Source organism: Danio rerio, chromosome 21, assembly GCF_052040795.2.
Source record: "Danio rerio strain M-AB ecotype USA chromosome 21, GRCz13ab, whole genome shotgun sequence".
Classification (NCBI taxonomy): domain Eukaryota; kingdom Metazoa; phylum Chordata; class Actinopteri; order Cypriniformes; family Danionidae; genus Danio; species Danio rerio.
In genome coordinates, this window is record NC_141041.1 from 39944235 (window position 1) to 39956968 (window position 12734).

General features: G+C 31.7%; 1 protein-coding gene across 2 annotated transcripts in view; it reads left to right on the plus strand.

The window, feature by feature from the left end:
* The first annotated feature begins 580 nt into the window (after positions 1 to 580).
* cdc23 (CDC23 (cell division cycle 23, yeast, homolog)) overlaps positions 581 to 12734 on the plus strand; it is a 29844-nt gene continuing 17690 nt past the window's right edge. The window contains 8 exon segments of one of the 2 annotated variants that reach the window (NM_200933.1): positions 581 to 733; positions 1410 to 1482; positions 2934 to 3071; positions 3151 to 3193; positions 3275 to 3380; positions 7579 to 7711; positions 7814 to 7991; positions 11977 to 12074. In NM_200933.1, the coding sequence (NP_957227.1) occupies positions 624 to 733; positions 1410 to 1482; positions 2934 to 3071; positions 3151 to 3193; positions 3275 to 3380; positions 7579 to 7711; positions 7814 to 7991; positions 11977 to 12074 (879 nt within the window). In that variant the 5' untranslated portion in view covers positions 581 to 623. 2 annotated transcript variants of the gene reach the window in all.

Sequence of the window (12734 nt, forward strand, 5' to 3'; positions counted from 1 at the left end):
AATTGTCCATAGTGTATGAGTGTGAATGAGTGTGTATGGATGTTTCCCAGAGATGGGTTGCAGCTGGAAGAGCATCTGCTGCATAAAACATATGCTGAATAGGTTGGCGATTCATTCTGCTGTGGCGACCCTGGATTAATAAAGAGTCTAAGCCAAAAAAAAAAAATGAATGAAATGTAAAAATGCTTTCCCAAGATGGGTTGCAGCTGGAAGGGCATCCGCTGCATAAAACATATGCTACATAAGTTGGCGGTTCATTCCACTGTGGCGACCCCTGATAAATAAACGTTCTAAGGCGAAAAGAAAATGAATGAATGTATAAATGCTATAAATACTTGCCTGCAATGTGAAAATTTACATAAAATCTGCATCAAAAGAATGAGTTTTTTTTAATAAAGCAGATGTTAAAAAATTATTAAAAATTATAATTAGTCACAATAAAAATTCTGTGAAGTAATATTTTAGATAAAAAAAACCTGCGTAAACATCGTGTCAAAATTGGAACAGTTTCATGACAAAAATAAGTGAGGAAGGAGCAAAAGTAGCAAGTTGTACAAACGTCTGATCAGTTTGACCAATCAGCTCTTGCGCTGGTGTGCGTCAGTATGACGTATTTATGAAAAATGGCGGCTACCCGTTGCAGCGATTTTGGCGACTTGGTCCAAATTAAAAAGCAACTTATTTCTATTATAGCTCAGTGTAAAGAAAGAGGACTCGTCCACAGTGTGAAATGGTAAGAACCAACCCCCATTATATTTAAAATTCAACACAGGCCCGTTATTTGTATTGCAGTATTTTGTTGAGTGATAGTTAGCATGACAGCTAACACAATGAAAAAGAAAAAAACATGGCTTTATTAAACTACCTACATATCTTTTCAGTGTTTCATATATTTCGCTAGTCTGCTGGGTTATAAAACACTACATTTTACCATGGTAATATCAATGCCATGTTGTATCATGAGCGCTTATTCTTTGTATGGTTTGCTGTATTTTTTGGAATCGTTTAACATGGGCTTAAACAAATATAACGTTACAGTAAACATTTACATGGTTTTACTATGGTATAACATAATTAAGTGATAAGATGATAAATGAAAGATAAGGATGTTTACAGATCATAATCTTTTTTTAATCTAAACGTTTAACACTGTCCAGTATGTTGCTGTGTTGTTTTGTATTGATTTCGTTAAATATTGTGCAAAAATCCATTTTTGTTTAACAATGTCTTTGTTTCAGTAATTTACAGTAGACGTTGTTAGATGTGTTTTAAACATGTAGTCCGATCTGTACAACGAGATGTGTATTTATATTCGCAATAATAAAAATGCACTTCACACTAGGTCTGCAGTTTGTAAAAAGAAAATTCAATCAGTCACCCTGACAGATGCACTGCTATTTGTTTTTCAGGGCATCTGAACTGGCTTTTTCTTTGGATCCACTTCCTCTGAATGAAATCCCTCCACCACCAGAGTTAACTGAGGTCAATCTGGAGTCCTATAACTTTTATCCCACTGTTTGCAAGATTTATTTATGGTTGCTCTGCTTTTTTTTTTTTTTTTTTTTTTTTTTTTTTTTTTTTTTTTACATCTATCCATCTTAGGGCTGTATGATTCTGGCTGAAATGAGAATCATAATTTTTTTTGCTTAAAATCAAGATCATTATTTTCTCACGATTCTGTAGATGTCAAATAAAGGTTAATATGAATAGCCTATTAGTGTTATTTCTCAAACATATGGTAAAACAACAACAATAATATTAGGCTCATGTGTAAGTCTACTGTTGGTTAAAATGCTAAATTTTGTATAGACTTGGATTGGTGGACTTGAACAGATTTTAAATTTGTCCTGTTCGTGAATTCACATGTGATGACATTAGAATACAACTTTTTATAGTTTCAAAGTTGAATTATTATGTTTGAGATATATTTTTGTCATTGACAACTTTATTAGACCATTTTTTCACTGGTAAAAGGAGAAATTTTATTCTCTCTTACATTATATTCAACATTATATAGGCTAGAGTAGTTATACTGACCCAGTAAACATTTATTTTCGTGCACGACACTTTGTCTTTGCTATAAACATAAAACATATCAAATGCTTGTCGTAATCATAAACAGTGCGTCATCTCGTGTGTGATTTTGTGGCCGCAGATATGTCATAACTTTAAGACAGCAATGACTTTTTGGGGTGAATTATACCTTATAAATACAGTATGGGACACTTTTAACACCATTTGGAGGTGTCCATGTTTTTGAGCAACGTATTTAAAAAATGTCAAGACAATGTCTGTCTGTCTATCTATCTATATCTATTTTATCTAACTGTTTTTATCTATCTATCTATCTATCTATCTATCTATCTATCTATCTATCTATCTATCTATCTATCATCTCTCTATCTATCTATCTATCTGGAAAAATCTGACATTGCGATATTTTGTTTTACTGCAGTATATATTGTGATGTGAATAGAATTTTACTAGATGACTTATATAGCTCTATTTGGAAATATTTATTAATTTTGATCGACTGCATAATCTGCATGAAGTATGAATACATACAAGCAAAATAAATCTTAACTAAACAGCGCTTTGTGGATTTCTGGGGAATGTAACAGTATTCAAGTACAGAAATTGAACAATCATATGTAAAATAACATAGTTACCATTGATAGATATATTTATCAATATCTTTATCTTTTAATGGTTAATAAATAATCTAATCTTGCAATGACAATTGCAGATAAACACATTGTGATAATGATATATTGTTTAGCCCTAATGTGGTCATATGTAAATAATGGTGAACATTGCAAGTGATATACATGTAAGATGCATTAAAATAGCAGATGCAATTTTTTTTGTTCAAGTTTTGTTCAAGGCATGCTGTACACAAGTAAATTCACTGCTTTATTTGTTTCTTCTTCCAGGAAGATGCCCAGGATTTGGATGCCCTTTGCCTAGCCAAATCGTATTTTGACCTAAAGGAGTATGACCGAGCTGCGTATTTTCTCCGTGGCTGCCGGAGTCAGAAAGCATATTTTCTGTATATGTATTCGCGCTACCTAGTAAGATGTTTTACTTATAATTAATTATTAATTTGGAGATGAAATGTGGAAATACCTATGTGCTTTTTAATTTTCTCAGTCAGGGGAAAAGAAGAAAGATGATGAGACTGTCGACAGCCTTGGTAAGAGAATATGTTTTAAAGAGCGCCTCAATCACAGACAGTCTCGCCTGCTTTCATTATAAATGCATATTCTTTTCGCAGGTCCACTGGAAAAGGGTCAGGTCCGCAATGAAGCCCTGCGAGAACTTCGGGTGGAGCTGAGCAAAAAACATAGTGCGGGAGAGCTGGATGGATTTGCCCTGTATCTGTATGTATCAAATTCATTTTAAAACGTGAGTTGTTGCTTAAAATCATGTCTGGTCTGATAAGAAAAATATAGACAAATACACACATAAAAGCTTGCTCACACCACAGGTGAAACAAGCGACTAATTGTTAGTTGTTTTCAGAATTGAAAGTTTTATGTTTTAGCTCAAATTTGTAAAATCTCACCACTTTTTTTCCTCTGAAAAGGGTGAACTAACTTTTTTCTCCCAATTCCGAGTTTGTCTTGCAGTTTGAAGTTATGTTTATTTGTATTTCTCATTTTGCATCATGCAGTTATCTCTTAAGTGTAAGATATACTATATAAGACTATATATATATATATATATATATATATATATATATATATATATATTATATATAAGACTATATAAGATATAAAATAAATGACCTACAGTTAAAGTCAGTATTATTAGCTCCCCTGAATTATTAGTCCCCCCCTGTTTATTTTGTTCCCCAATTTCTGTTTTACAGAGTAAAGATTTTTACAACACATTTCTAAACATAATAGTTTTAATAACTCATTTCTAGTAACTGCTTTATTTTATCTTTGCCATGATGACAGTAAATTATATTTGACTAGATATTTTTCAAGACACTTCAATACAGCTTAGTCACATTTAAAGGCTTAACTAGGTTAATTAGGTTATTATTAATATTATTAACTAGGTTAAGTTATTGTATAATGATGGTTTGTTTTGTAGACTATTGAAAAAATATTTAGCTTAAAGGGGCTAATCATTTTGACCTTAAAATGGGTTTTAAAAAATTAAAAACTGCTTTTATTCTAGCCAAAATAAAACAAATAAGACCTTATCCAGAAGAAAAAATATCTGACAAACTGTGACAATTTTCTTGCTTTGTTAAACATCATATGGAAAATATTTTAAAAAGAAAAAAAAATTAAGGGGGCTAATAATTCTGACTTCAACTGTATATATGCGCAAATTCACTGCTTCAAACCAATTATTCAGCCATCTGCACCTATAATTTCTCTAATATATAGATATTTGCACCTATTGTCACATTAATTAACCTATTCTATTTCAAGATTCAGTGACATGAGAGTTACTTTGTGTGTTTGTAGTACATATTATATAAACATTTATTTGTAAAACAAAAAATAGTTTGGTTTTGGGCTCCACAATAAATTGTTATATCGCAATGTGATCATTCGCAATAGTCACATCACGGGTATACGCAATGTTAAATCTGAATAACAATTCATCATTTCTTAGTGTTTTTAGAAGCCTGTGACTGTAAGGGTTTTAAAAGCATTCAGGCAAAAGAAATTGTAACTTTGTAACTTTGAAAAATTAATAACAATTCATTTTATTGAATTGTTTGGGCACCCTTTACAATAAGGTTTCATTAGTTAATGTATTTTCTAACATGAACTTATTATTAACAGTGCTTGTACAACATTCAGTAATCATAGTTCAACATTTACTAACATATTAGCAACATTCAAATTTGTGCTTGTTAAAATTATTTAATGCATCATGAGTTAACATGAACTAACAATGAACAACTGTTTTATTAAATAACATGAACAAATATTGAAATAAATATATTGTTTATTGTTTGTTAGTGTTAGTAAATGCATTAACTGACATTTAATTAATGCAACCGTATTGTAGTGTTACAAAATCTTCTTGAAACGAAGACTATGCTGTATTATTTTACGCTTAATTGTTTAATTACTGCATATCTAAATATTTTGACTTCCTCAAAAACAGTAAGATGCTGTTCATTTTCATTTTTGTTTTTTTCTTTATTGAATTTATCTATGCTTGTAAATTCTTTGTTATATGTCATGCACTGTCTTGTAGAATCATCCTAATCAATATAAACTGATAAATTATTTCCAGTTATTCAACTTTAGTTGAACTGTATTTATATCGCAATATAAAAAAAATCGCAGAATAAAAAAATATTGCAACATTAAGTTTTTCCAATATCGTGCATCTCTAGTTTGGTTTTATCCAGATTTCCCTACATTTGATTAAAATTAGTAGGCTTCATTTCTCCTTCAGACGTTAATAGGAATATCTTCATTGTCATCATTGTAACACAAACTATATGACTGTTTTTCAAATATCAGTGGTTCTTTTCAGTCTTGTCAGTTTAGATTTCTGCAATCCCTTGTTTTTTTCTCGCACACACACACACACATGTAAACAAATATAAGAACTGTTGAGCAAAAAAAAAAACAGCATTAATTGCCACCATGGTCTCTGCAAAGAAATCACTTGCAAATTTAAAATATGGGATTTAACTGTAAATATGCAGTGTCGAAATAAAGAAATTCATGACAATCTAGTTAAAGGAAACAGATCCTCTAGTTGTATCCTCATATTTTTAAAACCTTTTATTTTTAACTTTTCTAAAGTAAATGAGTGCAGATGTTGTCATTGATTACTTGCACTGTTACACAGAGGTAGAGTTGGTCATTTACTGATTTCCAGTGCTCTTCTGTAAGTGCAATAGAAGTAAAATGACAGCAAGACTTGTTTAAATTTAGGCTTTATTGTTAAGTCCTGAATGCAACTGAACCGAAATTAAACAACTTATTTGATTCACCTGCAAAAATAATTATTATATTGTCATGTCAAATCTTGTCAAATTAATTCAATAGGCTATGTTTTTACTAGGCAAGGCAAGTCTATTTATATAGCACATTTTATACACGGTGACGATTTAAAGTGATTTACATAAACAGGAATAAAAGAGACAAGTGTAAATAAAATAGAAACAAATAATATAAAATCTAATGAAAACAGTGTAAAAACTTTTTCCACGTTCCAAAAACATCGGTGTATCATATTTTCTCATTTTACTCTGGGACTTTTCTATTCTGGTGAATGAGTAAAAAGTAATGAAAGTAATTAAATAATTCATAATCTATATACAGTCACGACCGAAATTATTCATACCCCTGGCAAATTTTGAATTAAAGTTACTTCAAGAAATACCTTTTTTCCCCACAATAATGGCTCTTGCACATTGTCTTCAGGAAGAAGTCTGTGTTATTTCTGGTAAAAAAAAACTAAAACTTGCTGGTTGCACAAAATTAACTTAAAGTCAGAATGTATGTACCTTTATATGCCTTAATTTAACAAAATGTATACATTTAGGCACACAGTAAAATAATACAATTTCATCAAATACCACAGTAAGTCTGTGCGATTAATCAAATTGAATCGCTAGGCTGCGATATAAAATATATATAATTTTCCCCACCCAGAGTAAATGTGTGACTGCTGTCTGTGACATTCTTACTAGCCAATTGAGTGGACACACTTTCCGTTCTGCCCAATCAAAATTGAACAACTTAACTGTGCGGAATGCCTACAATTGAACAAACAAGCAGGACAAGTGGGATTATGCCGTCTGCCACTTCAGAAGCATTAATAGACAAATCCATGTCAAAGACAAACAGCGTGTTGGTAATATTGGACTATTTCGGTTTCAAAGTCATAGACACTGAACAAAAACTGGTTATTTGTAAGAGCTGTCGCAGAATTGTCGTCACAGCATTAGGAAATACAACAACCAGCACCTAAAAAAGCACCACATGTGCTTATATGAGGAGTGTCTTGCTAAAATTCAGCTGAAAGCATTGCCAGTGACTCACTCTAGTAGCAAGCAACAGCAAAGTACAATTTTCGAGATGTCTGCAGCTGTTACATCATATGAAAAAACACCATGAAGACAGCAGGAAATGACTAATGCCATAACTCACTACTGTTTGCTCTAGGGAACAAATAGTGTTTAATTTCTGAATATTTATAAACAAATTTGAATAAAAGTTGGAGATTGGTAAATATCTTTTCAGTTCCTTTTTTGATTAATACTCACTGCATTTTAGCAGTAAGAAGCTAAGATACAGAAAATTGAGCTAAAGCTTGACTACAAAATTAAATCGCAAATCAAAATCGCAATATCTGTTAAAAAAATTGCATTTAGATATTTTCCCCAAATCGCACAGCCCTACACCATAACAACATAGCTGTTACAGGATACATCTGTGCTGTGTTTGTTATTCCATTAGTAGAAAGTACCTCAGGAAGTGAAGCAGAATTTGTATTCTTGATGCCTTGCTACCTTGGAATGCTCCCTCTTAGGGAAGCATTTAAGATCTTTCAGACACATCCAATATAATCCCTTATTTTCCATCAGTTATGGCGTGGTTCTTCGTAAACTGGATTTGCTAAAAGAGGCGGTAGAGATTTTCGTGGCGGCAACACATGCTCTTCCTCTGCACTGGGGATCATGGCTGGAGCTGTGCAATCTCATCACCAACATTGAAATGGTACATCTTTTCTTAACCAACCTTGCCAATCACATTGAAAGTATGCTGAAGTAAAAGCTTACTTCGAAAGCATTTCTTCATTTGTTTGTGTCTCTTTATTAGCTGAAGTCCCTGTCCTTGCCAGACTGCTGGGTGAGGGATTTCTTCATGGCACACATGTACACGGAACTGCAGATGATCAAAGAGGCGCTGCAGAAATATCAGAGCCTCATGGAAGCAGGGTTCGCCAAGAGCAGCTACATCATCTCCCAGATTGCCGTAGCTTACCATAACATACGAGGTGGGCATTATTTGCACCAAACAACAAATTATCACAAGCTCATGTATACTTGTGTTGATTAACCCTTGTGTAATGTTCAAATTGTCTACCTTTTCGTTATTTCTGTGGCTGTTTTTGCTCCATTGACTTCTATTATAATTTAGGGGTGGGCCGTTATCAACGTTGATGTGCGGCGTTGACGCGAGACTCTTATCGGGCGATTAAAAAATATATTGTCGTTAATCTATTCTCAAAGTTGGGTTGGGAGCTGGGTCTGTTCTACTCAAGCCATGATGACTTTCACCTTGATATTTTAGTGCGGATGTATACCTGGCCGAATGGCACTGTAGGTGGCGAGAACGAGGCTTCGAATCTTTGCGTATTCCTACTGTGAAATTACCACATCAAACAAGTGCTAACATGAATGCAGTTCACTTGAGTGTGTCCGATTAATGTTAGTTCCACATGTAACTATCAGGCACCTGTAGGGTTTATGGGTTCGAGTAAAACATACAAATAAAATGCCGCGGGTGCTTTTTTAAATGAATGGCGATGAATGAAAGCCATACCGGTGAGCTGTCTGACAAAAAAAGTGCCCTTCTGGAACTTACTTTTTGTCATTATTTGGGGAGCACACAAATTCTGAATGCTGAAAGATTAATCTAGAATAATTCCAGAATTACAGTTGAATTAATCTAGATTTAAAAATTATATCTTTTAAATTATTTAAATCTATGCCCATCTAAATTATATTTAAATTTATTGATTGCAAAGCCATGACAGCATATAATCATGCATTCCTGATTGTTGCTGGTTTTTTCCTGTTGGGAAAAGGTAAAATGTGTCATTTTTTTCTGTTGATCATCAGTTGGCAGCATTAACCCTTTAGGTAGGCCTGTGCAAAATAAGTTACTTTTTATATCGAGTTACATAGAGTAAAACAGGAAACAATAATGTGCATACATAAGAATACTTACTATGTTTGTTATGTTCTGAGAGCTGAGCTGCTTATTTTGATTTTCTCAGACATATCAAGATAAGTGCGAAAGGTCTTTCTATCTCTGGGTCTTAAAACATCTTAAATTTAAAAAATTACATTTTAGGTCTTAGAAAGTATTAAATTCACTGAAATATTGTGTTGTAGGCCTTAAATCATTTTTAAACCTTATATTTGCTTCATCCAAGTAAAGCTACTCAACTGGGTCCACATTCATCCATTGACCAACAATACATCTTAATAAAACCTTAAGTTTGCAAGTTTTGCAAAGAGACCCTGCGGAAACCCTGATATAGAAGGCTGAAACTGAGCTTTATGCACTGCAACTGATGAGCAACAGTAATAGGTAAAGGTTTTAGTCAATGGGGCAAAAAGAGCCACTAACATTATGAAAAGGTAGTAACTTTTTAAACATTTCAAAGCTTTTGTCCCCCACCCCCCTAAATATGTGTCAAAATGAGAATTGTCACCAAAAATCGTTCCATTTGCTGAAACAGAGACATTAAGCCAAATTAAGATTCAAAATCTCCCCAGAATGGATGAAAACATGCCTAAAAGCACACATGGGTTAAAGATTGCTACTTTTTTTAGTTAACATCTCTGTTTTAGGTTATTAAATTGAGAATGTATTAGGGCAAGATGTTGAGTCTGGATTATAATCGATCATTTGCTTGTGTTTTTTTTTTTGAGGCCTGTGACTGTATGAAGATTTTACAAGCATTCAGGCATAAGAAAGTATGCCATTTTAAATAACGATTAAATTTATTGACTAATTTATACAACAAAGATTACACAGTATTAATTACATTTGATTATTCAGTTACTCTACCAGAATACAGTTAAACTCCTCTAAAAACAATACAACATTATTGCATTTTGCATTTATCAATGTGTATAGATTGTAATGGATTATAATTTATGCAGATTCACTCCCCTACAGAATCATTCCAATCAGTTTAAAATGATAAATTCTTTCCAAATACAGATATTTTGGTGAAATTATATATCTGTATATTGCAGAATAACAAAATATCGCAATCAAAAGCCCTAGAATGTATTATAGTTGTGAATTAATAATGTTATTCAATATTTTGATAATTATTTTTTATTTACGTAACATTGCAAGACTTCGCCCTTCACTATCTCAACAAAATACTTAAGTGCTTGTTCATGCCCTGGTTACATCAAGAACTGATTATTACAATTACTTACTATCTGGTATTCCTCTTATCAAACTTCACAGATTACACATAATCCAGAACTCAGCAGCTATGATAGTCACCTGCTCGCGTGCTTCTGAACGCATATCCCCAATTCTCTTTCACTTGTATTGGCTTCTTGTTCTTTATTGTGTACAATATAAATTTCTTCTATTAACTTATAAAGCTCTTCACAACCTGGTACCCGATTACTTCTCTAATCTTCTTCACTGGTACACTTCTCAGATCTTATGCGGCTGAACAGTTATCAGTTCCAAATTTTAGGATGAAATCATTTGGTGGCAAGGCTTTTAGCTGCATAGCACCACAGTTATGGAATTCCCTGCTGTTTGATATTTGTCAGGTGGCCTGTATTTCCTAATTTAAATCCCAGGTTAAAACCTTTCTGTTTTAATGATTTTCTGGTTTAATATTATGTTTATTATTATTTTGTCTTGTATTTTATAATGTGCCTGTGACGTATTGTAAGGTGTCCTTGAGTTCTTTGAAAATAAAAGGTATTATTATTTCTTAGTGATTTTAACTTAATAATATTAATAATTACTATTAACGTATTACAATATGTTGAATGATCTAAATAATGTTGGGTAACACTATAGAATAACTATCCGTTGTAACTAGTTAATAGATCATTAATAAACTGTTAGTTAATTGGTTATAAATGACTTGTTAAATAAAAGTTAATAGTTTAATTATTTATACCTGTGCCTTATAGATAGCCAAAAGAACTTACAAGCTATTAGTTAACAAGTTGTATATGACTTGTTATCTGCATTTTAATGATTTATAACTATACCTAATAAATTATTAAGAGATCATAAACGAGCTGTTAGTAAACTTCTTACTAAAGACTTAAGTATCAGTTATTAGTTTATGTTATTGCGACGTTATTCTAAAGTTGCTACTATTCTTCATTTATTAAGTGTTATTAAATGAGGAAAAGTTTCAACTTTAGAATAACGTCCCAATAACATACTTAAGCTAATAACTAACACTTAACTAATATATTAACTCACACTTTACAGATCAGTTGTTCATAGTTTGTTAACCATTTACTAATACCAGTGAAACTTTTGTAGAACTTTTTTAATAAAAGATATTTCATTTATTTTGTTTTCATGTTTAGCACAAAAAGTGCCCAAACCTCATGTGTTTGTATTGTGTTGTATACTGCTTTTCTGCCATTTGATGGCTCAGTATGTGTGTTTCTATACATTAAACACAACGTTCAGCATTTCTTCTGTGAAGTTTCTTTAATAAAATACAGCACACAGAATAGCCTATGCGTGGAACAAGATTAAGGTACAAACATTTTATAAGGCACATCTATAAATAATTAACAAACTATTAACTTTTATTTAACTTTTTATTTATTTATTTGTAAGTCATTTATAACCCATTAACTAACAGTTTATTAATGATCTATTAACTAGTTATAATGGATAGTTATTTTAAAGTGTGTTGTTTCATAATGTTTCTTTTGGAACAGTTAAAAATAGTTTCATTGTTCAATTGGCTCTAAACTACATTTGAAACTAAACTAATGATGATAAACATTCCTAAAACATTAATTTTTGCACATAAAAATTTCAGCATTTATTAAAATATTCTTAAAATCTAAATTGAATCTATTGATATTAACTTTGCTTGAGCTAATGCGACTCATCTGTACTGATTAGCTAATGTTAACAAACATAATTTAATACACTGGTCATTGTCATTTAATGTTCATGTTTTTCACTGTGTCTATAAATAGATGTTATTAAAAAGCTTTTTTTACTTTCCCCAGACATTGATCAAGCCTTGTATCTGTTTAATGAACTTCGGGAACAGGATCCTTTCCGCATTGAAAACATGGACACATTCTCCAATCTGCTTTATGTCCGGGTGAGAGCTCCTGATCAACTTAACATAAAAATTGAAAACTGTGAAATATTTATCCATGTATACACAATGTTCATTTTTTTTTAAAGAAGTGTCTTCTGCTCACCATGCTTGCATTTATTTGATCATTCAAGTACACAAAAACTAAGATTTTTTAAAGTTAATTCTTGTGATTAAAGCTAAATTTTTAGCATCTTTACTTGGCATGGGATGATATTAATATTGAGATTATTCTTTTGATTTGGATGGATTTTTATATCACATGTGATTGCTAAAAACATTTGTAGTTTTTATTGTAAGTTTATCAGAATCTTATTGTGTTAACCAACAAGTATTAATGAACAATGGGCCTATAAATAGCCGCAAAATCTTCTACCAATATTTCAATGTCATAGTCCAGATTAACGTGTAGAAATGTCATGAGAGTTAAATAATTTGGCACTAAAGAACACAAAGTAAAAAAAAAAACAACAAAAAATTAATTATTCACAGTTTACCATTTATTATCATGATATTGAATTATTGAATATCGGCATATGTCTGGTAACATCATCACCAATCACGTGATCCTTCAAAAATGATTCTAATATTTAGATTTGCTCCCTAAAATTTTTTTTATTATTACTTTGAAAACAGCAGAGTAGATTTTCAACTTTTTGGTCA